Source organism: Manis pentadactyla, chromosome 11, assembly GCF_030020395.1.
Source record: "Manis pentadactyla isolate mManPen7 chromosome 11, mManPen7.hap1, whole genome shotgun sequence".
In the NCBI taxonomy this organism is placed as follows: Eukaryota; Metazoa; Chordata; class Mammalia; order Pholidota; family Manidae; genus Manis; species Manis pentadactyla.
In genome coordinates, this window is record NC_080029.1 from 121,417,838 (window position 1) to 121,439,804 (window position 21,967).

The 21,967-nt window shown below is 57.8% G+C and overlaps 1 protein-coding gene across 1 annotated transcript in view; it reads left to right on the plus strand.

Moving 5' to 3' along the window:
• Nucleotides 1-21,967, plus strand: part of CCDC33 (coiled-coil domain containing 33) — a 102,096-nt gene that overhangs the window by 65,943 nt on the left and 14,186 nt on the right. The window contains 1 exon segment of the mRNA XM_057489057.1: nucleotides 457-651. Within this exon segment, the coding sequence (XP_057345040.1) occupies nucleotides 457-651 (195 nt within the window).

Consider the following 21,967-nt stretch of genomic DNA (forward strand, 5'->3'; position numbering starts at 1 on the left):
TGTGGGGATTGGAGAAGGGAGGCAGACAGCAAACACATTTCGGGCAAGTTAATTTTCTGGTAGTGTTGAGTACTATGAACACAGTAACTGGGATAATGTGAATAGAGAGCATATTGGTGGAGGGCTTACTTTAGATAGGATGGGCCTATGTCTTAAAGGCCAGAGCCTCTCTGAGAAGATCACATCTGGGCTGAGACCTGAATGATGGAAAGGGGACAGCCCTGTAAAGACCCGTGAGGCTCTCTGGGTGGAGAGAACAACAGATGCAAAGGTCCTGAGGCAGGAGAGAGCTTGGCTTGTTGGAGGAAATATGCTTAGAGCCCAGTGAGCAAGGAGGCAGGTGGTAGGAAGAAGAGGGGGGCCAGGCTTGCAGGGCCTCCTGAGCCACGAGGAAGAAAGACTTGAGGAGTATAGAAGATAAGCTTAGAGAAATTTCTCTGTACCTTCTCTTCCCAGAGACCAGAAATCTTCTTAACACCAAACAACAGCAAAGTTCTGCCCATCCTGAACCCCAAGATCTTAGATGAGAAGCTAGGTACCATTCATGAACACTGGTCCAAAGCCACGGTGAACTCCCCAGAGGCCTCCAGCACATCCACCTCTCAGGAAGCTGAGGAGGAGCCTCGGGCGCCCAAGATCTGTCAAGATGTGGTGAGTGTCCCCCACCGCCCCAGGGCCAGGAGGGCCACTGCAGTGACTGCAGTGACAGACTGCCATCTGTGGGCCTGGTTCACTCCTCAGGTGGCAAGTAAGCTTCTCCTTTGGGCACACTTTGTATGTGAGTTGCCCAAAGCTTAAATGGTGGAAGGTGTGTTCTTCATTTTACAGGTTCCTTTTGAACAGAACCCCCATATGATTCCTTTTGAAACAAACCCCTCTTACTCTTGTAAGATCAGGCCCATTGGCTCAAGTAATCAACTTAGAAGTTCCTGAGAAGCATGTCCACTGGCTAACGGGAAGCCCCCCAAAATGATCAATTTTGACTTCTAAAAAAGGAAACGGGGGCTCAGAGGAAAAAGGACAGCATCTTTGGTCACAGAGTCTATCCCCCTGATCACAGGAGCCGGTGTGGCTTCCTGTGGCCAGTTGACCAGATGCCGAGGAAAGGTTGGTGAAGGTGGCCGAGGGGGTATCTTCATTTGGTGAGGGGCCAGTGGTGAGTCCTAGCACCGTGATGCAAAGAGCTGAAGAATGGCCACCTAAAGTTCCAGCCAAGGTTCCCAGCGGAGGTCCCACCCCAGTGACTAGGGGCGCATTCAAGGATGGCTTCCTCCCTTCTCCCACAGCGGATCCCGGGGGGAACGCTGCTCTGGAAGATCCTGAGAAAAGGCCACCATCCCATAGGGAAACCCCGGGCCTTCTCCTCTCAGAAGGTGCCCCTCTCTACTGACAGCCTCCACATCTTCCCCTGGCACTTGTGCACCTTCCTGGAACATGTCCTATCGGACGAATAGGAAGGGTTGCTGTCTGCTGGGTGTGCCCAGGTTGTTCCCACAAGGAGTGCCCCTGCCCACCCCGGAGCAGGACCCTTCCTGGCAGGTGCCAGAGCAGTCACAGGCTGCTTCTACACTCTTCCTCTCTCCTCGGCCCCTTGGGAAAGCAGCTGTCAGTTCTGACCTGCCAGCTCACCCGTCAGTTAGGTTGAAATAAGATTCACATCTTGTCTTTGGAGACTTTGGGCAGCAAGAACATACCCATGCCTGCAGTTAGTCTTGGTCTTCTCATAAGAATTAGACCATAAGAGATGGGACTAGACTATAGCTTGAGAAGTCAAGGTTGACCATGAAGAGGAACTGTTTTTGACAAGAGATTAAGCAACCATTATGAGTGACAGAGGGGAGGAGGAGAATTAAGTGGCCCAAGGACACAAAAACAAGATTCTAGGAGGCTCTGAGGGCAAACAAAGGGGCTCAGGCTGCCCTATACCCCCAGACTGCCAGAGATGCTGTGAGTTGGGTCTGTTTGGAGAACCAACTCAAGCATGCCCTCTCTGGACATCGCCGCAGCACTCCCATCAGTGGGCTGGTCCCTGTGCCCTTCCCCTTGCTGGCACGTGGCAAAGCCAAGGGCACTGGCTGCTTTCCCTGGCTGGCTGTTGGGTCAGGTCAACTCAGAACTAAGAGTGCACTGGCTTCCTCACCTCTGGGCTCCTGGGCCCAGGCCAGGTCTGGCCCAACATAAACATCGGCAAATGTTTATTGAACCGTGTAATAGAGCCCCTGGCTTGACGGCAAGGGCATCAGAAATAACCTTAAAGCATCTGGTCTGATCTAAGTTTACAAAGGATGGCGACGAGACGGCCCAGCAATGGCGTGACTCTGCCACAGCTGCCTGACCCTGCTCTCCCATGATGCACTGCGTGTAGCCAGGTGAATACCAGACAGCTGAAGGGGCCTGTAGGCCCAGCCCTGGACCCTCCCGCCACCCAACACCACCGGGCCCCTCAGACACTCACACAACATTTAGGGCCGTGGGCCAGGCCCGCTCCCTTGACCATGCCAGCCTGTCCCCGGCTCAGCCTGTTCCCTGCGTGTTCCTGACCCTTGGCTCCATTCCATTTATCCTGCCCCAGCCTCAGTCCCCGGACGCATCATCCCCCCTCCTTCCCACTCTTCTCTCCCTCTCAGCTCAGATTTACTGTGCCGCCTACTCCCACCTCTGACACTTTGCCCTAGTTTGGGTGCTGGAGACCCAGCCCCCAGCTCCAGCTTCTCTCTGCTAACCAGAGCCTGAAAGGACCAGGGCAGGGCCCAGAAGGACATCCACACAGCCAAGAGTGCCCAGTCACAAGCAATGGCATGTGGGTGGGTAGCAACAGTGTGCAGCTCCAGGAAGCCATGCAGCAACGGGTCACCGTTCCGTAGCAACCAAGCAAAATTACATAGCAAAGGACAAGCTCACGCAGCCGAAAGCAGAGAGACAGGCGACAGAGAGTGACTGCACGGTGAGCAGACGACGAGCAGCCTCCCAGGGAGCCTGTCAGTCTCACCTGGCTCCTGGAGCACGTTTCTCTGTCTAGCCTTGTCGCATACTCCCCAGAGCCCAGGAAACAATTCTGCCTGCGATTCCCTCCAGAGCCTGCTCTGGCTTAATAGGAAATTATGCATTTTCTGGAAAAAAGAGCCCCTTGGGAATGTCCTCTCTGTAGGGAGATGCCCCCCAGCCCGCCTGGCCCTGTGGGGCGCCCCTGCCCCGGGTGTGCTCATGAACCCACCTCCACTCCTGGCTGTAGTCCAGCCTGTTCTTCCAGCCTGGGCTCCCTTCGTCTGGGACCTGGTTCTAACACAAGCCTTTCAGTGCGTTCCGTAAATGCGGTACCAAGTTCCGGTCCTGGGTGGATCTGTCAGGATCAGGATCCCCCAGGTGCGATCTGGGGTCAGGCGTGGGGCCCAAGAAGAGACAGAGGAAGCTTTCACTTCCCTTCTGAGCAGCCCCGGGAATCTTTTTTGGAGGAGGTAGGCTTTTAAGTGAGTGTGAAGAATGAGATGTTAAGAGTCATCTTGAACATGGCAACTCTACGTTAAACAACTTGCAAGCTTTTCCCCCTTCACGCCTTAGGCCCCCTGAGCCTACGCCATGCTGACCCAGGCAATGGCTCCCCGCACCAGGGTGAGAGCAGGTCGGATGAGAGGCTCCGTGCAGTCTCCAGACAGGCCTGATTCTGTTCACAGGGGGCTTACAAAACCCCTGCCCTGTCCCCAGGCTCCCCATGCCCCCACAGCTACGTCAGCAATTCCTTCAACCAGCCCGGAAACCAGATCTCCCCACCCCTGCCAAGTGCCCAGGGCTGTGTCCAGCTGTACAGAGGGTGAGGGTGGTGAGAGAAAGAAGCTGCCACATCCCTGAGTTCTGGAAGTTTCCCAGCAGGCCGGAGGGAGCTCCATTCCAGTAAAGGACAGTGTCACCGAGTAGGCACGCAATCAATATGTGGTGAGGCATGAATGACAAAGGGATGTGGCTGAGACGATGTATCTTAAGTGCCACACTTACCCAGCGTGGCTGAGCACACCTGGTGAGCCCTCACTGGAGTGAGGAGCACGGCGGGTTTCCTGGAGGAGGCGAGCTATGCTTTGGGGAGAAGCAGAGGTGCTCAGTTGCTGTTCAAAAAGTGTGTGCTCAGCGCTGCTTCCAGTGCAGAGACTCCAGCACAGGGTTATTCCCCTGGTCTCTCCGGCTCTCTCCCCTCCCTCCAGTCCCCTCGCCGCCCCCTCCACGACCTCCTGGCTCCACTTCTGTCCTTCCCAGCTTCCTTCTTTGGTTACCTCTGTTTCTTTCTGATTTCCTGGCTTTCTCTCTCGGGCTCCCCCCGTTTTGCTCCCTCCCCCGTCTCCTGAGCGGAGATTTGCGGCAGACCAGCGGGCCCTCCTCATACCAGCAGATGAATAATTGACAAGGATCCTTTAAAGATTCAGTGGAGTTTTTTCAACCTCACCACACAGGAATAACCCATTTCTGTCATTCTCTCGCTGAAAAATCTTTCTCCCCTCCCCCTGTCACTCCCCTTCCCAGTCCCCACAGACCCGCCCTGCTCTGGGCAGAACACTTTCGCCTCACTTCTTTTCTTGAGTCTGCTGGACCCCAGAATGAGCCCTGATCCCCGGGTTTCTTTAAGTCCACTTCCCCGGCTGCCCCCACCCCTCCAACCTGCTCCAAGGGTGGTAGGTTGACTTCAGCTCCTCTGGACACTGTTTCCCTGAGAAGGAGCCCCGTTCGGGAGGAAGACAAGAGAAGCCGTGGCTCTTCCCAGGCCACCCAGCAATGGCCCAGGGGTTCAGAGCTTCGGAGGGCCACCTCCCAGCCCAGGGACCCGACCCGACAGGTGGAGGTTGCGCTGGCTCTGCCATACCTTGCCAGGTAGCTGGTCACTCTGTGACCCTGAACCTTGATTTCCCATCTGAAACTGAGCAGAGCTGCTCACCCTGCCCTACATGCGCCTCAGGGCTAAATGGGACATGTGAGGGGTGGAAAAGAAAAAGAAAAAAGAAAACAGGGCCGGCAGTGTAGCAGAGATTCCTGTGAGTGTGGTCCTATGTGACTGCCTGGTATGGCCCTAGGGTGACCAACCATGCCTGTCTGCCCAGGACCAAATTGCTCTTGGGACATAGGATTTGCAGTGCCAAACCTGGGACAGTCCCAGGCAAACCAGAATGGGTGTCAACTACATGGCATGGGCCCTCCCACACCTGAACCCTGCACCGTTCAAGGTTGCTGTGCCCCTCTTAGCCCCCTGGGCACCCCACAGTCACAAGGCACACACCCTCCCCCCATCAGCCTGGCTCCACACTATCCACCACACTCACAGAGCTCTCCCACCTCCTTGAAGTCCTTGAAGTGACCTTGAACTCCCTTCCCTCTCTGGGCCCCAGTCCAGTCCTCTGCCTTTGAGGAGGTGGGAGCCGATGTTCCTGAGTCCTCAGGGCTCCTACACTGCGACTGGAGACTTGGTCCTGCCCCTGGGCCTGCATCACCCGCCCTGCCCAGGTTGAGGTCTGCAGACCAGTGAGGCTGAGCAGCTCAGACCTGCCTTGGCTCCCTGGGCAGCACCTCGCGGCAGGCGATGGGTCCTGAGCTAGATCCTGTGCGGCTGTCAGCAGTAGTCGCCTGAGTATGGACACTCCCCCCTTTGGGGGGCAAATGGTAGCAGGAAGTCAGCCTGGGGTGGCGCTATCCCAAAGCCCAAGAGCCTGGGCTTGGCTCCCACAAGCTGGAGGGACGAGCCCGACCTGGGAAGCAGATTGTTCCTGGGTCCTGAGACCACATGCTTTGGACCACAAGAGACAGAGAAAATATAAGAGAAGCAGGGAGCTCAACCGAGACCGAGAAAGCACAGCCATCTGGCGCCCACCTCAGTAGCCTCCAGTCAGATGCCCTGACTCAGCGTCCCTCCAGGCTGCTCCGCACAAGCCACCAGGTGCATTCCCCAAACATCAGTGTCACTCATCCCTCCTGCTCCAGTGCCTCAGTCTCTGTAGCCCCCAACTCCACTGCCCAGTGCTTGTGGCCCCAATTTGCCAGGTCAGTCTTCTGTCCTTGTCACCTCTCCGGGCACTCTGTTCTGTCCATGCAGCCCCAAGGCCCACCTAAGGGCATGTTCATCACACACAGTCACCAGGTCACACCCCTGCCCCCAGGCCCAGCTCTGCAGAGAGGAAGCCTCAGGGCCCCAGCCCTTAGCTACCCCTGTGGCCCGTAAGTTGTGGGTCCCAAGTGCTAGCACTCGAGGGGGACGGGATGGTCTAAAGCTAATCTTGTGAGGGTGCCACTGTCCCGCTCCTGCCTGCTCGGCTGCTACCACCTCTTCCTGTCCTGACGTCCTCCTCCTCTTCCAGGTCCTACACACAGGCATAGAGACAGTGCTTACTAAGCGTTTAAGGGAGGGAGGGAGGGGGGAGAAGAAGGTGGAAAGGAAGAAATAAGGATCCGTCCCACAAGGCCTCTTATCTCCCCATGCAGACCCCTTCTCCCCCTCCTCTCTGAGCAGCTCTCGCCAGTGTCAGTCCCATCTGCGCTGCTCCAGAGCTGTGGGACCCTGGATAAATCACTCCACCTCTCTGGGCCTGTCTCCTCATTGTTAGGTTAAGAGAATATTCTCCCCACCCTTTGAGTCTGTGGGGAGGATTAACAAGAGTGCGTGACAGCACTGGAAACTGTAAGGGGCTGTTCACTTTGCAGGAGGCTTATTACTGGTCGCTGCGTTTGTGGGCCCCTTTGAGACTGAGAACAGAAGGGGAGGAAGCCCAAATCCCCCAGGCCTCCCCGCCGTGCCCCTTCTCCAGAACGGCCATTTCCAGACCCCTGACCCATTTCTCCTCCCTCCTTCCCAGTCCGTCCGAGTCTCCAGTGGGCCATTCTCCTCGTTCATCCATCACCTGGGACTAAAGAGATTAATAAACGAGACTCATAACTCAGCTGCCGGGATGCAGCAGATATTTACGGCTCCGTTTCAATTTGCAGAGATTAAGTGTTTGTCGATTTATTGTCTCTTGGTGTGCGAGCTGCTGAGTAGGCCCCCTGCAGGCCAGCTCCCCTCCCCCACTCCACGTGCTGGCACATTTGTGGGCTTCCCACCCCTGCACCAACCCATCCCTGGAGCTGGTGGGGAGCCCCGTGCTGCCTGCCTGGGAAATCCACTGGCCGCTGCAGTGGGCCTGTCTTCCTGACCTACTTGATGTGAGGGGCAAGGGGCCTTGGCCTTGGAAAGGGCCCAGGGCCCATGGAACAGAGTATTGGACAGGCTGACAGTGGGGAACCATCCTTAGATGATTAAGAGAGCCCTTTCTGGGTGTCCTCCAGCCTTGTCTCTCCCCACAGAGGGAGGGTTCCGCAGGGCCCCGAAAATGCACCTCAGAGCCCAATCCCCATGATTCTAGACCACTCTCTGGTACCCAAGACCCAGAATTCCCTGCCTAACAGGACCAGAGCCTGCTTTTGAGAACTGTGCAAACCGCTTCCCAAAGTGCATCCTCCCAAAGGTTGAATACTTTCAGGGAGTGCATCTCTTGGCCTGGGGGATGGCTGGGTGGGGATGGAGGGTGCCCATGCTGGGGACCACCACTTATGCTCTTGTCCTGGGCCCCACAGGCATTTGAGAGTGGATCTGGAGATGGGGAGGCACACAACTCCGGAGAAAGCCTCCCAGCTTGAGGAGGAGCTTGCAGATGGAAGTGAGATATCCTAGGGTGAAAAGGGCACCACCCCCAGGGCTGGGAATGGGGAACAGCTGTGCCCCAAGTATGAGCAGTGCTTGAGGAACCAAAAAGGGGCACAGTGAACAAAAATTCCAAGTGCTCCCCCCCACTCCCATGGATCCAAGCAGCCCCTCTCCTTTCTTGTTTCCTGTGTAGTCTGGCACATGCACTCATTTATTCATTCATTTGGCCAGTGTTTTGGGCACTTGCCACATGCCAGGCCCTGTGACCTTCCCCTGCAGACACCTCTGCTCATCTGTGCGACTATAGTAGGTTTGAGGCCCATCTCTGCCACTCAAGAGCTGTGTGACGTCGGATAAATTATTCCACCTCTCTGGGCCTGTCTCCTCCTCTGTCCCATGGCCTCTGCCCGACTCTTGAGGCTTTTGAGAAGACTAACACGAGAGTGGATGGCAGGACATTCTAACTGTGAAAGGCTGGCCCCAGGTCAGCAGGAGAGGCACATGGGAATCCGTGGAGGAGGGCACGGCCGGGCCTGGAGTGCGGTCTGCCCAGGTGATTGCGGGAGCCCAGAGGGGAAGGCACCGAAGCCTAACCCCACTCAGTCGGCGCCAGGAGGTAGTCCACAGGCGTCACTGTCACCGATGGCTGTTATTATGAAAGCCATGATAGATCTCAGATTTACTAGTAGAAGAGAAGTATGCATGGGTGAGCTTGTTTCTGCAAGAGGAAGTCACTGAGTGGAGATCCCCTCTGGTGTGTGAGGGGTGCGTGCGTGTGTGTGTGTGTGTGTGTGTGTGTGTGTCTCCATACCTCCCAGCTGGAACCCCAGCCTGCGATCTCACCACCAAGCACTGTGGGTCCCTCAGGCTAGTCCCTTCCCTCTCTGGACCCCAGTTTATTTGTCTGTAAAATGGGAGAATATCTCCCTCCAGGGAGGGATGAGACAGTCTTGGGAGTGTGAAGGAGAGAGATCTGAGGGGTGGATAGAAGAGCGGATCGGCCAACACAGGCCCAGCCCCAAAGCCCAGGCCCGAGGAGGTGCGGCTAGGAGGGCCGCTGGAGCGGAGGCCCCCAGGAGGACAGGACATTAACAGCTGAGAGAGCCGGGAGGGGCAGCAGGGGCCCTGGCTCAGGGGGGAGTCCTTCTGGCCGCAGCCCCTGCCGCTCTGGGCCTTGGGCTCCCCCTCTGCGGAGCAAGGGGCTCGTGCTTCATGGCTTCCTCCTTCGTTCTGGCAGACGGGCAGGCAGAGGTAGACGGCCTCCCAGCCCTGCTCCTTCACAAGATGGCTGGTGCTGCCCGGGGTCACTGGCCATCTCAGTTCCTTGATTAAACAGTGGGTGGGTGGGGCACGAGCGCCGCTTTCTCGGTAAATAAGGCCAAGATGATGAAGCCATAAATTGCTGAGGGCTTGAATCATCGATCGGTGAGGGTGGGAGGGACTACAGACCAGGGTGAATGGGAGAGATTTGCCCTCCTTTTAATAATACAAATTATATCCATCAGTCTTTATTGAGCATTAGCTCTGCTCCCAGAACTTTAACCGTAGTCTCACTTCACCCATGCCCTGGTCTGATGCAGGACATACAATTATCAATCCCATTTTGCAGTTGGGGAAACTGCTGGTAGCCCAAAACCAGGGCAAGACTGAGGGAGATTCACAGTCCGACACAGGTCACAGGTCCAGGGGCTCCGGCGCAGCGCCTGCCCCTGCAGCTGCCGAGCCTTGTGACCAAGAGGTCAAGAGCCTGGTGAACTTGCCTCAGGGTCTTCCCAGCCAGTCTGGGTGGGAGGGCTGCCTCAGTTTCCTAGTGAACTCCAAAACAGAACTCTGGGGCTGCAGGTCTCCCCTCCAGATCCACTCCAAACCTTTGAGAGTAAACACAGAGGCCTACACAACATATGTCTAAACCCCAAGTAATGAAGTTATAAATCAAGTTGTAGCTAACTATTAAATGTGTTCTATTCTTTTCCCTTGACAAAATACACCTTAAAGCAACCTCAGAGAATTCCCAGATTCCACATTAGACTCTGGCAACATGGGGGTAGCAGTGCTCAGCCCCCTGCCCTTCATCCCCCCTATGTCTCCCAGGAGGTGCCCCATTTCTTCTCACCCGGCTCAGTTTCTGTCCCATAACGTAATGACCCCGTGAGACCTTTCAAAGTGCACCACCTTTAGGAGGACTGGTCCTAGAAAGAGGAGGGAACTCGGGGTCCCAAGTATCAGGCTGTGGTCTAGAAGGGTGCCCAGGCTCGGGTGGGCACATCCCCTTGGCCCCACCAGGTCCTCTCCCCGTGGAGAAGCTTGCGGCCCTGGGAGGGCCAGAGCAGGACACGCTAATACCCAGGGCCCAGGGCAGGGCCTTGCTTGTCCAGGGCTAAGGGCAGAATTGTCCCTCCCCAGCTCAGTGACTCTATTAGGATGCACTCCTGAGCTCAGATTAAATGCTTTTCAGTACAATGCAATTTCCTCCTGACATGGATGAAAAAAAAGTCCAGTCCATGCACACACACACACACACAGACACACTACATTTGGTGTTAAATATCCAATCAGGTCCAAAGATAATAGAGAGGGGCCAGTTCACTCCCAGTTTAATCAGATAAAATGCCCATTCATCGACTCCTGCCAACAGCGGCTGTCCCCTCCTCAGCGCCACCAGGGCTGAGCGGATGGGCGGGGAGCATCGCAGGAAGGGTGCTTGAGACCAGTGGGTGTCGTGGGTGAGAAGATGCGGTTGAAGAAGTGGGCTATGCCTTTAAATCTTCAAAGAAGGAGGGGACGGCGTTGCCCACAAGGGACTAATTATCCTTCAGCCTTCAGCCAGCTCTTACTCAAACAATCAGAAGGGGGCTAAGCTTCTGCCGACCAATGCTTTTCCTCTCAGATATGCAAATCCATCTCGGCATGGTGGACCCTGGGGAGGGCTGAATAGTGGCTCCGAGATTTGGAAGGACCAGTAAGGGCAAGGGCCTGGCAGCTGGACCCCCCAGAGGACTAGTTTGGGAGACCAGAGGCATCTCACTCTCCCTCCTCCTGCTTCACTAATGGGAGGAGTTTTGTGGGGGCCGATGTGAAGGCTCTTCCAACTTGATGTGGGTGGGGGGCTCCTGCGGAAGGCGAGAGTGGCTCTGCCAGGGGCCAGGAGCTGCCAGGCCAGATGGGGCCCTCCTGCCCACTTAGCCCCCCTCCACCCTGGGACACGGCCACCAGGTGACCAGTCCAAAGCGCAGAGCTAGGTGTTCTGTCCCTGCTCTAAACCCTTGCATAGTTCCCTCACCTGTAGCATAAGCCCCTCAGCCTGGTGGCTGCTATGACCTCTGAAGCCTGTGCCCAACCCAGAATATTCTACCCACACCTAACTCTAATGGTACCCACCACTCACAGCTCCAGGCCCTTGTTCCTCTGCTCTCTCAGCTTTATATCCCCTCCCCCACCCCACCTGGCACACAGTAGGTGTTCAGTAAGTATGTCCAATGAATGCGTAAAATAGCGCTTCCTGAGCAGCCACATGGCCCAGGACGGTAACAGGTCTGGATCAGAGGGGGGATGTTTGTTTCCCACTCAGTTTCCAGCCAGCACCTGCAGGAACCTCAGCTGCCTCCGCTGTGAAATGGGGATAATGGTGACTCTCAGCCCACAGGCTGCTGCCTGGAGGAGGCCCTGTGACTTGTGAAGGGCCTCTCATGCCTCATCGTTCACAGCAAGGGGTGAGGAGGACAATGCCGGAGAATTGGGATGGGGGCTGAGTTCAGAGACCAGATTCCACTCTTGGCCCCTCCGAGACCCTCTTATCAAACAACCAAGAGCCACTCCCTGGGGGGCACCCATTCCTCCACTATGTTTGGAGGTCCCATACCGAACCTCACCAAGCCTTCTACCCAGTGATGATTTTTCTGCCATCTCAGCAGGAGGGACCTGGGGTCTGACCTTCAAAGTGGGAGGGGAATTAGGATCTCCGGGAGGGAGGTCCTGAGACATGAGTGGAGATGGGCTGGGAGCAGCAGCTCTGTCTAACCAAGATTGAACTTCAGGCCTGAGGTGGGCAGGGGCACTGGCATCCCCAGAGACCAGACAATGGGAGTGCCCTGCAGGGAGTGCCTGCATCAGTGAGGGTCTGGGCCCAAGAGGAGTCATGGGGGGTGGGGGTGAGTCATGAGGCGTCAAGTGGCCAAAGGAGGCCAGTGACAAGCTGGGTGAAAGGGGACCTGAAGGAACCAACTGCCTTGAGGCTCGACCTGCCAAACACAAAGTGTAACACACGGACTTCCGGAAGCATTGCCCAGAAGGCAGAGAGCAAAAGCACTTTGCAAAGCTCCGGGGTGGACCTGGAGCCTGGCAGAAATGAAGTTTCCAGCAACTCGGGGCTGGGAGAATGCTGGCCTGGGCTGGAGGCAGGAGTGTCAACCAGCCGGGAAGGGTCCAGCTACTGAGGATGGGGACGCAGAGGACATAATGGCCCCCGAGAAAGAATCTAGATGGAGTCAGAGAGGGAGAGACAAGGTAGGTGAGCTCCCCGGGAGAGGGACCTATACGTGCCCCATCCCCAGGCACCCTCAGGGATTGCCCAGCCGGGCCTGCCTCCCCCTGCAGAAAGCCCCAGGGAGTCTGCTCCCTGCCCACGGGGCCTGGCATTTGGAGCAGAGGACCCCTCGCTCCCCACTGGCCCCCCCCAGTGCTGGGCGAAGGGGAGCCCTGGGGAAGCGGAAAGGGGCCTCACCTCCGGCTGCCCGTTACCCCAGTCCCTCATCCACCCACAGTCCCTCCCTCAGCTCAGTATTATCTCGGCCTCCTTAGATCCCCCAGGAAGCCCAGATGTCCAGCCTGGGGCTCCTTCTGCCACACCAGAGACCTGGCAGGTGGCCCCAGAACCTCTCCCTGCCCCAGCCCTGCTGCAGGGCTTCCCTCTCCTGGCCTGGGGAGGGGACAGTGGGCACACACCTTCACAGAAATGATGAGGTGGGGGAGGGTAAAAATGAGAGCCTAGAATTTGGGCCTGGAGAATACGCTGATCTAAAGGGACGGTGCTCCAGTAGTTGAACCTCAGTTGCCTCCAGCCAAAGACAATCAAAACACCTGTCATCGAGCCCATTTGGGTTTACTGGCCACTTCCAGCCAAGAGGCCACCCATTATAAGGAACTGGGGGGCATCCGGAAGAGTGTGTTGGAAAGGATTCAGCTCTAGGTAGGTGATTTGGTGAGTTCAGCCACACAGGGCTTTGCTCTAACTGGACGCTCTCGGGAGGCAGGATAATCTATGTGAGTGTCACAGTAATTCTCATCCAGACGGCAGGAGGATCGAAACAAGGCTAAAATTGTCCTTCATAAAGGAGCAGCAGGTACTCATATTAACCAGGGAAGGCCGCTGTCTGGCCGTTTTTGTGGTTTGGACAATGTTCGTGTTTTATCTGTGTTTAGACATGATTACAGAGTGGCCTTGCTTGTGTCTTTCTCTGGCCTGGTCAAAGCGTGGCCTTACGTGATGCTGTGAAATCACGTCCAACAGGAGAACGGCAAGGGCTAGCCATGCATGCTGGGCCAGCTCCCGTAGCTCAGGCGCTGCCTCGGTCTTTCTCCGTAGCTCCAGGCAGAGTGACCCGGGAGAGAGGGAAGAGCAGGGGTTATACATGCACCAGTGCCAGGTGCTGTACTCGACCCTGGACAGACTGAGCCCACTTCATCCTCACCACAGCCCTCTCTGCATTATAAAGATGGTGAAACAGGCTGGGAGGCAACACACTCATCAGAGGCAAGAGTCAGGGCAAAACTGAAACGTGAATGCTGAGCTCCCTGCCTCCAAAGTCTCTTCCACCTGCTGCCTTCGGTGTGGAGGCTGAGCTTTCTTCTGCTTCTTAGGGCAAAGAACCCTAAATTGTGTCCCCCAACCCACCCGAGCTGGGCGTCTCTCGCTGGCTGTCAGCAGCCAGCCTCAGTGTCAGCCGCAGCCCCGGCTCAGTCTGGTCCCCAGTGCCTAGAGGTGTGAGGGGTAATGAGGCTCCGTAATTAAGGTTCCTGGAGACACGGCCGGGAGATTTATAGACAGGCCTTGTCAATAGCCGTGCTGCGGGCCGCAGATCCAGCAAGACATCGATAAGTGCTCGTTAAAGCTTCTCCCCACTTCCTGCCCCATCCCCGCCCCTCCACCCCCTCCCGGGGCTGTCAGCCCGCCTGTTCACAGCCCCTGTGTACACAGGCCTTGCTCAATTAATTTGCACTTGTTGGCACCATCTGTCCCTTTCATGTGTCCTTATCAGGAATGTGTGGGTTCTGCCTCCTCTTCAGATGTGCTCCAGAGCAGGGACATGGCACACACACCCCCAGAGGGGGCTCCCAGAGCAGGGGCCACATCTGCCCGACAGGCTGGGGGCTCCGCAGGTGGGGCACCGTCACCTCCCTCAGTCCAGGACTCCTGAAAGTGGGGCCAAGGCTTCCTCTCCCTTCATCTCCCCCTGTCTCTAGGCCCTCGCCCCGAGGAGCCGTCCTGGGCCTGACGCCCTCGCACATGCCCTCCGAGCCTGACCCCACCAGGCAGAGCCTCCACCCTCCTGAGGAAGCCCCCCAGACACAAGCCAAGCCATCCCCTGGGAGACCGGTTGCCCCAGTCTGAGAGAGGGCATTCTGCCTCTGATCCCAGCGTCAGCGCCCACAGCCTGGAGCTTGGCACCTCCCTGCTCCGAGAAGAGCCGCGTTACGGGGCCATGGGCTGGAAGGGGCCGAGAAGCCACTGCCAAGTCTCTGCTTCCTGGAGCAGCATGAGTCAGGGTGGCACAGGATCCCGGACTTGGGCAGCCCCCAGGGCAGGGCTGGCGCAGCCTGTGGCTCCAGGATGCCCAGGCGGGAGGCCCACCCGGACAGCTGGGAAAAGACAGCTTCCTGAATATGCTGCCCTCGGCTTCTCCCCATCACAGGGTTCTTGGGGACCAGCTTCCCAACCCTGCTCCTCTCGGGGTGCTCTTTCCTCCAGAAGGTCTCAGCTCTTCCAGCTCTGATAGACGTCCCTCCAGCCCTAGCAGATTCTCAGGACAGTCAGGCTTCCCTGGCGCCAGGGGCACAGCTGCTGAGCCTGCCCTGCCGTGGGAGTGCCGGGGAGGGCCGGGCAGCCTCTCGCCCTGTTTGGGCTCTGGTGTCCTGCCTGGGAAGCACACTGGGCATGTTCACAAGGAAACCAGGCCTCCTGGGAGGGCCTTTGGAAATTCATAGTCATGTTTGGTGCCAGCATCATCTAGCTTTAGCCCAGCCCACCTTACCTGATCATAACAGGCTCCATGCTGGGCCTTGGCACCGCATTCTAGGCCCCACAACTGGGCGCTGCAGCCACCCCAGCCTCGTCTCCCACACCCCCCTCACCGTGCATCCTGACTGTCTACACTTCCCCCAGTGCCCCAGACTGCTTCCCTCCTGTACACCTTTGCTCCTGCCGGGAATGCACCCCTTCCTCACTCCTATGTCACCTGACAAACTCCAACTCACCCTTCAAAACTCATTCCAGCCCCGGGATGCCCTAGTTTACACCTCTGCCTGCACCCTGGGGTTGGGGGGCCTGGGTGAGGGGCTTGCCTCCTGCTACACTGCCCATACTGATGTAGCGTATCTTACTGTGCCTGCTGCCACGTCCACTACAATACAAGCTCCTTGGGGACAATACAAACTCCAAGCCTTGGTCACGTGTGTCCCCAGTGCCCAGTACAGGGCCTGGCCAAAGGGGCCTGCTGGAGAGTATGTGTCGAGCTGGATGGCCCTGGGAAAGGCAGTACTCAGCCACCCCATGGATGGGAGGCGATGCTCTGCCCACTGTCCTGGCTGCCCACTAATAGAGCCATGGAGGTCTTGGACAGGCAGTGGACCCATCAGGGCCAAGGGCAACACCCAGCTGGGGAAGCACACAAGGAGGGGGCTTTGCTCAGCCCCCTGACCGCCCTCCCCCGGCCGGCCCCTGCCCTGCGCCCCTCCCAGCGCCCCTGTATGAACATCATCGTTGGACTCCTGTGAGTCCACTGCCACAGGCGTCTGCACGCTGTTCCCTGCCTGGGTGCCAGGGCTTGGGATCTGGCTGAGCAGTGGCAGGGGGGGAGGGAGGGGTGATTCATGGTTTCCGTATGTGCTCCAGGCCTGCTGGCGGCATTTCTGCCAGGAGAAGGTTTCAGATATGGGGGCTCATGCTCACTGGCACATGCCAAACCTTCAGGAGTTGGTGCCTCAGGCCTCAGGTTGCCCATTACAGGCACACACAACCCTGGGTGCCCAAGGGCCCCTCCAGGGCTTGGTGAAGGCCCACAACTACGCAGGCCCCAAGGAGATCTGACAACACAACAAAAGTGCAGGTACAAACCACCTGGGTCCTGGTCTCTTCTCCCCTCCACGTGTCGATGTGGTGGCTTTATTGCAGGGAAGGTCTGTGTTCTGGACAGCGTCACAACCTAGGGGCCTGTGGGGTGGAGGAACGCAGCACTGCCCGAGTCCTTCCTGCCTCACTCTCCCGTGCAGAGTGGGCGTGACACAGCTGCTGTGTTGGGTAACTGGAGGAATAAAGTTAGACTGGTCCGTATAAATATTTGGAGCCGCGCCCACCCATGCTGAGCTGTTATTGTTATTACCTGCCTGGCACAGGCTCTAGACACTCAAAAACGGAAGTTGCCACCCCTCCTAAGCCAAGGAGAGCAGGAAGTTTTGTCAGGAGGCAGCCTCTGAAGAATGGATATGCAGACATTGGGTGACAGCACCTCGTGCTGTTGGTGGAGAAACTGCAAAGGCACAGAGGCAGGACAGAACAGAACCTCCGCTCTGGCCACAGACTTGCTGAGGCTGCAGAGGCGGAGCTGTGTGCTAAGCGGCAGTGCAGGGGGAGCCGCCTGCTGGGCTGGAAGTGGATGGGGCTGGGGTCACGTCAGACCTTGACCACCAAACCGGTGAATGCAGCCGCCCAAAGCCATGGGCATCTCTGTGCTCCCCTCCACCTCCTCCCCACCCAACCTGATGCCTGTCCTGCTCCTGGGACCCCATGGGAGAAGGATGTCCCCAAGCCCCACTAGTCTTCACCTAGCGACTGTCTGCTGTGTCTCACCACACTTTCAGAGGCGAGGGACACCTTAGCACCCATTTTACAGATGAAGTGCCTATGATCAGGTAGGTCCCACTGGGGCTCCAAGGAGCAGGCTCCACATTTCAGGAATGGCTTTCCCTCCCTCTCAGCATCCCACACTTGTGCTGTGTCCAGTGAGAGACCCCCTGAGGGGTCCACTCAGTGCCCCTCCTGCCTCCACCAGACACCAGAGCAGGACGAGAAGACAGCCATGTCTGGGGCCTGGCTGAGCACAGCCGAGGCCTCCACGTGGTGCATTATTGATGGGGCTTCTAATTGTGCGTTTCCCAAAGTCTACAGGCCTTTGATGAAAAATTCATGGACGCCCGAGGATGGGAGCAGATTCAATCGATTGGCAGTGCAGCAGGTGCGGGAGCACTGGGCCCCTCAGTGAGGGGGGGGCTAAAGGCAAGGCTGGGAGAGGTTATCAGTCTGGCTTCACCTTTATCCCAGGCTTCTGGCGCCAGGGTCTTGGGACAGGAGGGGCACATGCAGAAGAAGGTAGCAGTCCATTTCCCTGGCGGGCAGGCTGAGGGGCAGCATCAGGGAAGTCTAGCCCCATATCTGGGATGCTACCTGCGTGGCTGGTGCTGTCTAGAGAGGAAGGCCATCTCCGCCATGACCCTCACTGTCATTTCCTGAGAGGAGCCTTAGACCCCCAGGACCCCCACGAGTGGCACAGAGGAGGGAATAACATTTGCAGAGTCACTCAGGTGCCAGGAGCTCTGCTTGGGCAGTCGAAGCAGCTGCCTCTGCCTTAGATTTAAGATGATTCAAATCCCCCACAGCTATAGAAGACGGGTGCGGCCATGCCCCCCCCTCACAGAGGAGGAGACTGAGGCTCGGAAAGGTTCCCTGACCGCCCTGTCGGAGATCACACAGTCAGCAGCAGAGCAGGGACTAAACCCAGCAGCGCGCACCGCCCCAGCTGGCCCGGATACAGCCACACCGCAGTGGGGGGCTTGTTCTGTCCGACTCCCCCGCTCCATCCCTCTTACATAAAAGACACCTCATCAAGTAAAAGTGAATTAAGCGAATAATGGCCTGCAAAGGAGGAGAGGAAGCCGCCCCACCCCGCCCCCCACTGCAACCCTGACAAAGGCCAGAGGCCCCAGCTTGCAGGATCCTGAGCGAGCACCAGCAGCCAGGGGTAGACGGGGTGCCTCAGACAAAGGTGGAGCCTTTGAAACAGGTCAGGCTGTCATCTCTTGGGCCGTCCAGTCAGGGATAATTATTGTGCCACCATTGAGGCCCCAGAGAACCCCAGCACTCATTCATCTGTTCATTAAAGAGGTGAGGAAATGCTTGGAGAGCCGCAGTTCAGCGCGGCCGCCTTTCCAGGTGCGCAGACGAGGGCCCTATCAGGAAAGGCTCTGGGGCCGGTCTTGCCCAGGACAGACAGGCTGGACCCAACTCAACTAGGAAAAAGCCAGACAGACCCCTCCATGCCCTGAGAGGGGTGTCGCCGCAACCCAGCCAAGCGCAGTTAAAGCAGCGACTCTGCCTTAGAGACCAAGGCCGTTTCTAGGTGGTGGGCTGTCTTGTTTGGGTTTGTTTTCCCTTTGCTTCCCAGTGAGTTCCTTTTAAAAACATCCACCCATGTCTCTGCTGAACTAAAAGGAAAGGAATTTGTCCAGACAAGCAGGGAAGCAGAGATGGGAAGGCCCTGGGGGCAGGCATGGGGCCCCAGCAGGGGCTGTACGGCTGCAGGAGGAGCCCAGCCCCGCTGCGGGGGTTGCTGACGGGGCGAGGTGGGTGTGGGGGAGCAGAGAGAAGGGAGACTGAGGGGCAGAACAGGGGTGACTGAAGGAGGGAGGGACTGAGGGTACAGAGGCAGGGAGACAGAGGAGGGAGAGCAGGGGAGAGACACAGGTGTCGCTAGAGGACAGGGAGGGGAAGAGCAGTGCTGGACTGGGGCTGGTGGGGACAGATGCCAGAGCCCTTCAGGGCCTTGCCCCTTCCCGGGTTCTGGCCCCACAGCCCTCCCAAGCCCTGCCATCTCCTTGCAGTTCCTTAGCCAAGGAATGAGCCCAGCCTGATTCCAGCCACCCCGCCCAAATGCCCCCCCCACCGGAACAAAGGGGAAGTGGCCCCATGGGCCTGCCGGCCTCCAGTTCAGGGCTGGGCTCTGTCACCAGGCAGGCACTTGTTGTAGCAACAGTCCCCAAGGACCCATCCCGGGGAACAGGACTGCTAGCTGGAAAGATGGGGGAGCCAGATCCCCCTCCAGCCCTCCAGGCTGCCCCAGACCTCCTTAACAGCCACTTTGTAAGTCTGCCCCAACACCCACTGGTTCTGGGAGGATGGCTGGCTCACCTGTAGGCAAGTGTGCTGGGGTGTGTTGCGTGGCAACGAGTAAAGGTGTTCCCAGAGCAAGGTGCGGGGCGGACCAGAAGGTGAGGCCTGCAGGCATTAGCCCCTAGATGCCCGTGGCCACAGGGGCCTTCTGCAGGGCCCCCAGACCCAGCCTGGGCCACCTGAACTGATGCCAGGAACCCAGAGAGGGAAGAGAGATGCACTTCTGGGAAAACTCCTTGAAGTGACCATTGCCATTTGCCAATCTAGGCCCTGACTCTAGCCTGTTGGAGGTCCAGCCCTACATCCTTGAAAGCATCTGGGCCTGGGCTAGCCTGGGCAGTCAGGCTGGGAGGGCTTGCTGGGGGGGGGGGGGGACAGAACTCTCCAGGGCTCTGAGAACGAGTGGTGAGGCAGACAGGGGTATCCAAGAGGAGGCAGATCAGCCCCAGGCCAGGGCGCCTGTGCTGCCTGGGTTAGTGACGCACTTTCTCCTTCAGATCCCACTTGCCAGAGTATTTGCTCCACCACTGTGGCAGGAACCCCAGAGCAACAGGGATCACCATCCCAGCCTGCAGATGAGGAAGCACAGAGTGGGCAAGGGCCTCACTTAAGATCATACAGCAGAGGTAGGCAGAGGCTGGATTAGAAGAACCCAGGGCTCTGGACTCCAGCCAGGGTTCTCCCCGCACTGCGCAGGGGTTATTCAGAGGCAGCGGCGCTCTAACCAGGGAGCGCTCTGACAGAGCTCTAACCAGTGGGAAGGGGTTCTTTATGGGGGAGCAGGCAGGGCCCTGTGAGGCCAGGGCTGGGAGCTGCCCCCTCACCAGCCCCCTGAGCGTCTGGCCCCGTATTCCCTGAGCTGGGGGCAGGAGCCAGCCCCAACCTAAGTCTAGGAGAGGCCAGACTCTGAGCCAACCCCGAGGAGTGATTAATGGCTGGGCTTAGAGTGGCCCTGGGGAAGGGGGTGAGCGGAGTGGCGTTTCTTCCTGGAGAAGGAGGGCCCAGAATGGAGCCTTGAAGGCCAAGCAGGGTCTGGGAGACCTGGGAGGGGAAATGGGGATAGAAAGACCGAGCACCTCCCCCAAGCCAGCCCCACCCCCAGTGCCTGGTGCCCGACTCAGGCAGGCGCCAATTAGACACCAGCTGGGGTTGCTCAGCCAAGGCCTCACGGCCCGTCTAAGCTTCACTGTGCTAAGCACAAAAGCTTTCCAGGAGCCAACTCTGCAGCGGGAAGGGAAAGAGTGAAGAGGAGACAGGGAAACTTCGTTCCTTTTGTTTCTTGGCTTGTAACCTTGGACTGAACAAAGAAGCAACTGCCTCCCCCTCAGGGAACCTGTTTTAAAGAGCAATTTGCACAGATTTGCTCAGCTGACATTCAGGAGAAACTGGGAGCAGGGTTCTGGGGTGAGCAGGGCCCTGGCTTGAGGACCATCTGTGGCTCTGAACTACCCTCAGTTCAGAAGCAGAGCTCCCAGGCTTGGCCTCCAGAGTGGTGGCAGGTGGAGAAGTGCCCCTCCAGGGTCACACCTCCTCCAGGCCCGCACCCCAAGGCCAGATGGCCCCACCCTCTGCCTTGCCGTACCCTGTGTAGCCCGGAGTGCAGCCTCTCCCAGTGGGCAACACCCTTGCTACCTGACCTCAGGCACCAGCCCTGGGCCTCCCGTCCCCACCAGCCGACGGGGCTCTCACGCCTCCCTGTCCCGCCCTCTGGTGGTGAAGAGGTTTGAAAGGGAATGAGGAAAAGAAAGGGCTTGTCCAGGGCCAGATGGAAGGGAGTTTGGCTGGGTGGGCCTTGGCCAAGGGCAGAGGGCCATGTACCCAGAGACATAGGCCTGGGATACCACTGAGTGAGGGCTACTTAGCCACGGAGCCCTGACGCCTGAGAAAGGTTCTCTTTCAGCAGATCTGCAGCACAACCTCTCCCCGCTCTGCATCCCCACTGAGGCAGCCCCCCCAAGAACTGGGCTCTTGCTCAGGGCTCTAGGGAAATGAGGGAAGCCCGCACTAATTTGCACAAGCTAAATGTTTCTATTTTATTTTGAAGGAATGTGGTTAATTCCCATTAAAGTTATTGGATCACTTAGCCCAGAGTGGCTTCTCAGACACACTGAGAACTGCAGGAGCTCTTTCCAGCAAATGGTGGCAAACCTGGCAGGGGCAGGGTCCTAGGCCACCACTCCTGGGGGTCTGCCTGGCCCTACTTCCCCACCTCAGGACGGCAACCAGAGGCTGAAAAGGTCAGGGAGGCCCTTCCAGGCGGTCGGGGTCTTCTAGGAGCTAGAGGGGGAGTGTGCAGCTGGTCCCTGCTGGGATTGGGAGGCCGGGCTGGGGGGTCATGGACGGCTTCTTGGCCAAGGAAGGAAGGCTTCAAGGATGGAGAGGGCCCCCAGGAAGGCTAGCCCACACGCAGAAGAGCCAGGGCTAATTTCTGAAAGGACGTCTAGCTGTGCTGGGAGAGACCACCTTGAAATTCAGAGATGGAAGTTTTCCATGTGGGCATGTGGGAGCCATTGAAGATCCCCAGAGCCCAGGAAAACTTCCAGTTATCTATTACTGCATAACAAACCGCCCCAAAACTTTGTGACTTAAAGCAATAATTTTCGTTTTACTATCCACCTCGGTTCCGTGGCAAGGCACAGGCTCAGGGCAGGGGTCTAGTGGACACGGCTCCCTCCCACATCCTTTCCTCTGGCGTCCCCACAGCATGACTCTCTCGGAGTAACAGGGCCTGTTCCCTGGGGGACAGCAAGTGTGCCCGCAGCGAGGGCAGCAACCTCAAGGTTTCTGAAAACCTAGCCTCAGAGGTCCCAGAACCTCACGTCGCTGCGTCCCGCACGTCCCTAAGGCAGGTCCTGTTTCAAGCGGAGGGGAGCTAGGCCCCGCCTCTCAAAGAGGGGGCAGCACAGCATTTTCAGCCATCTTTCATCTACCAGGGAGAA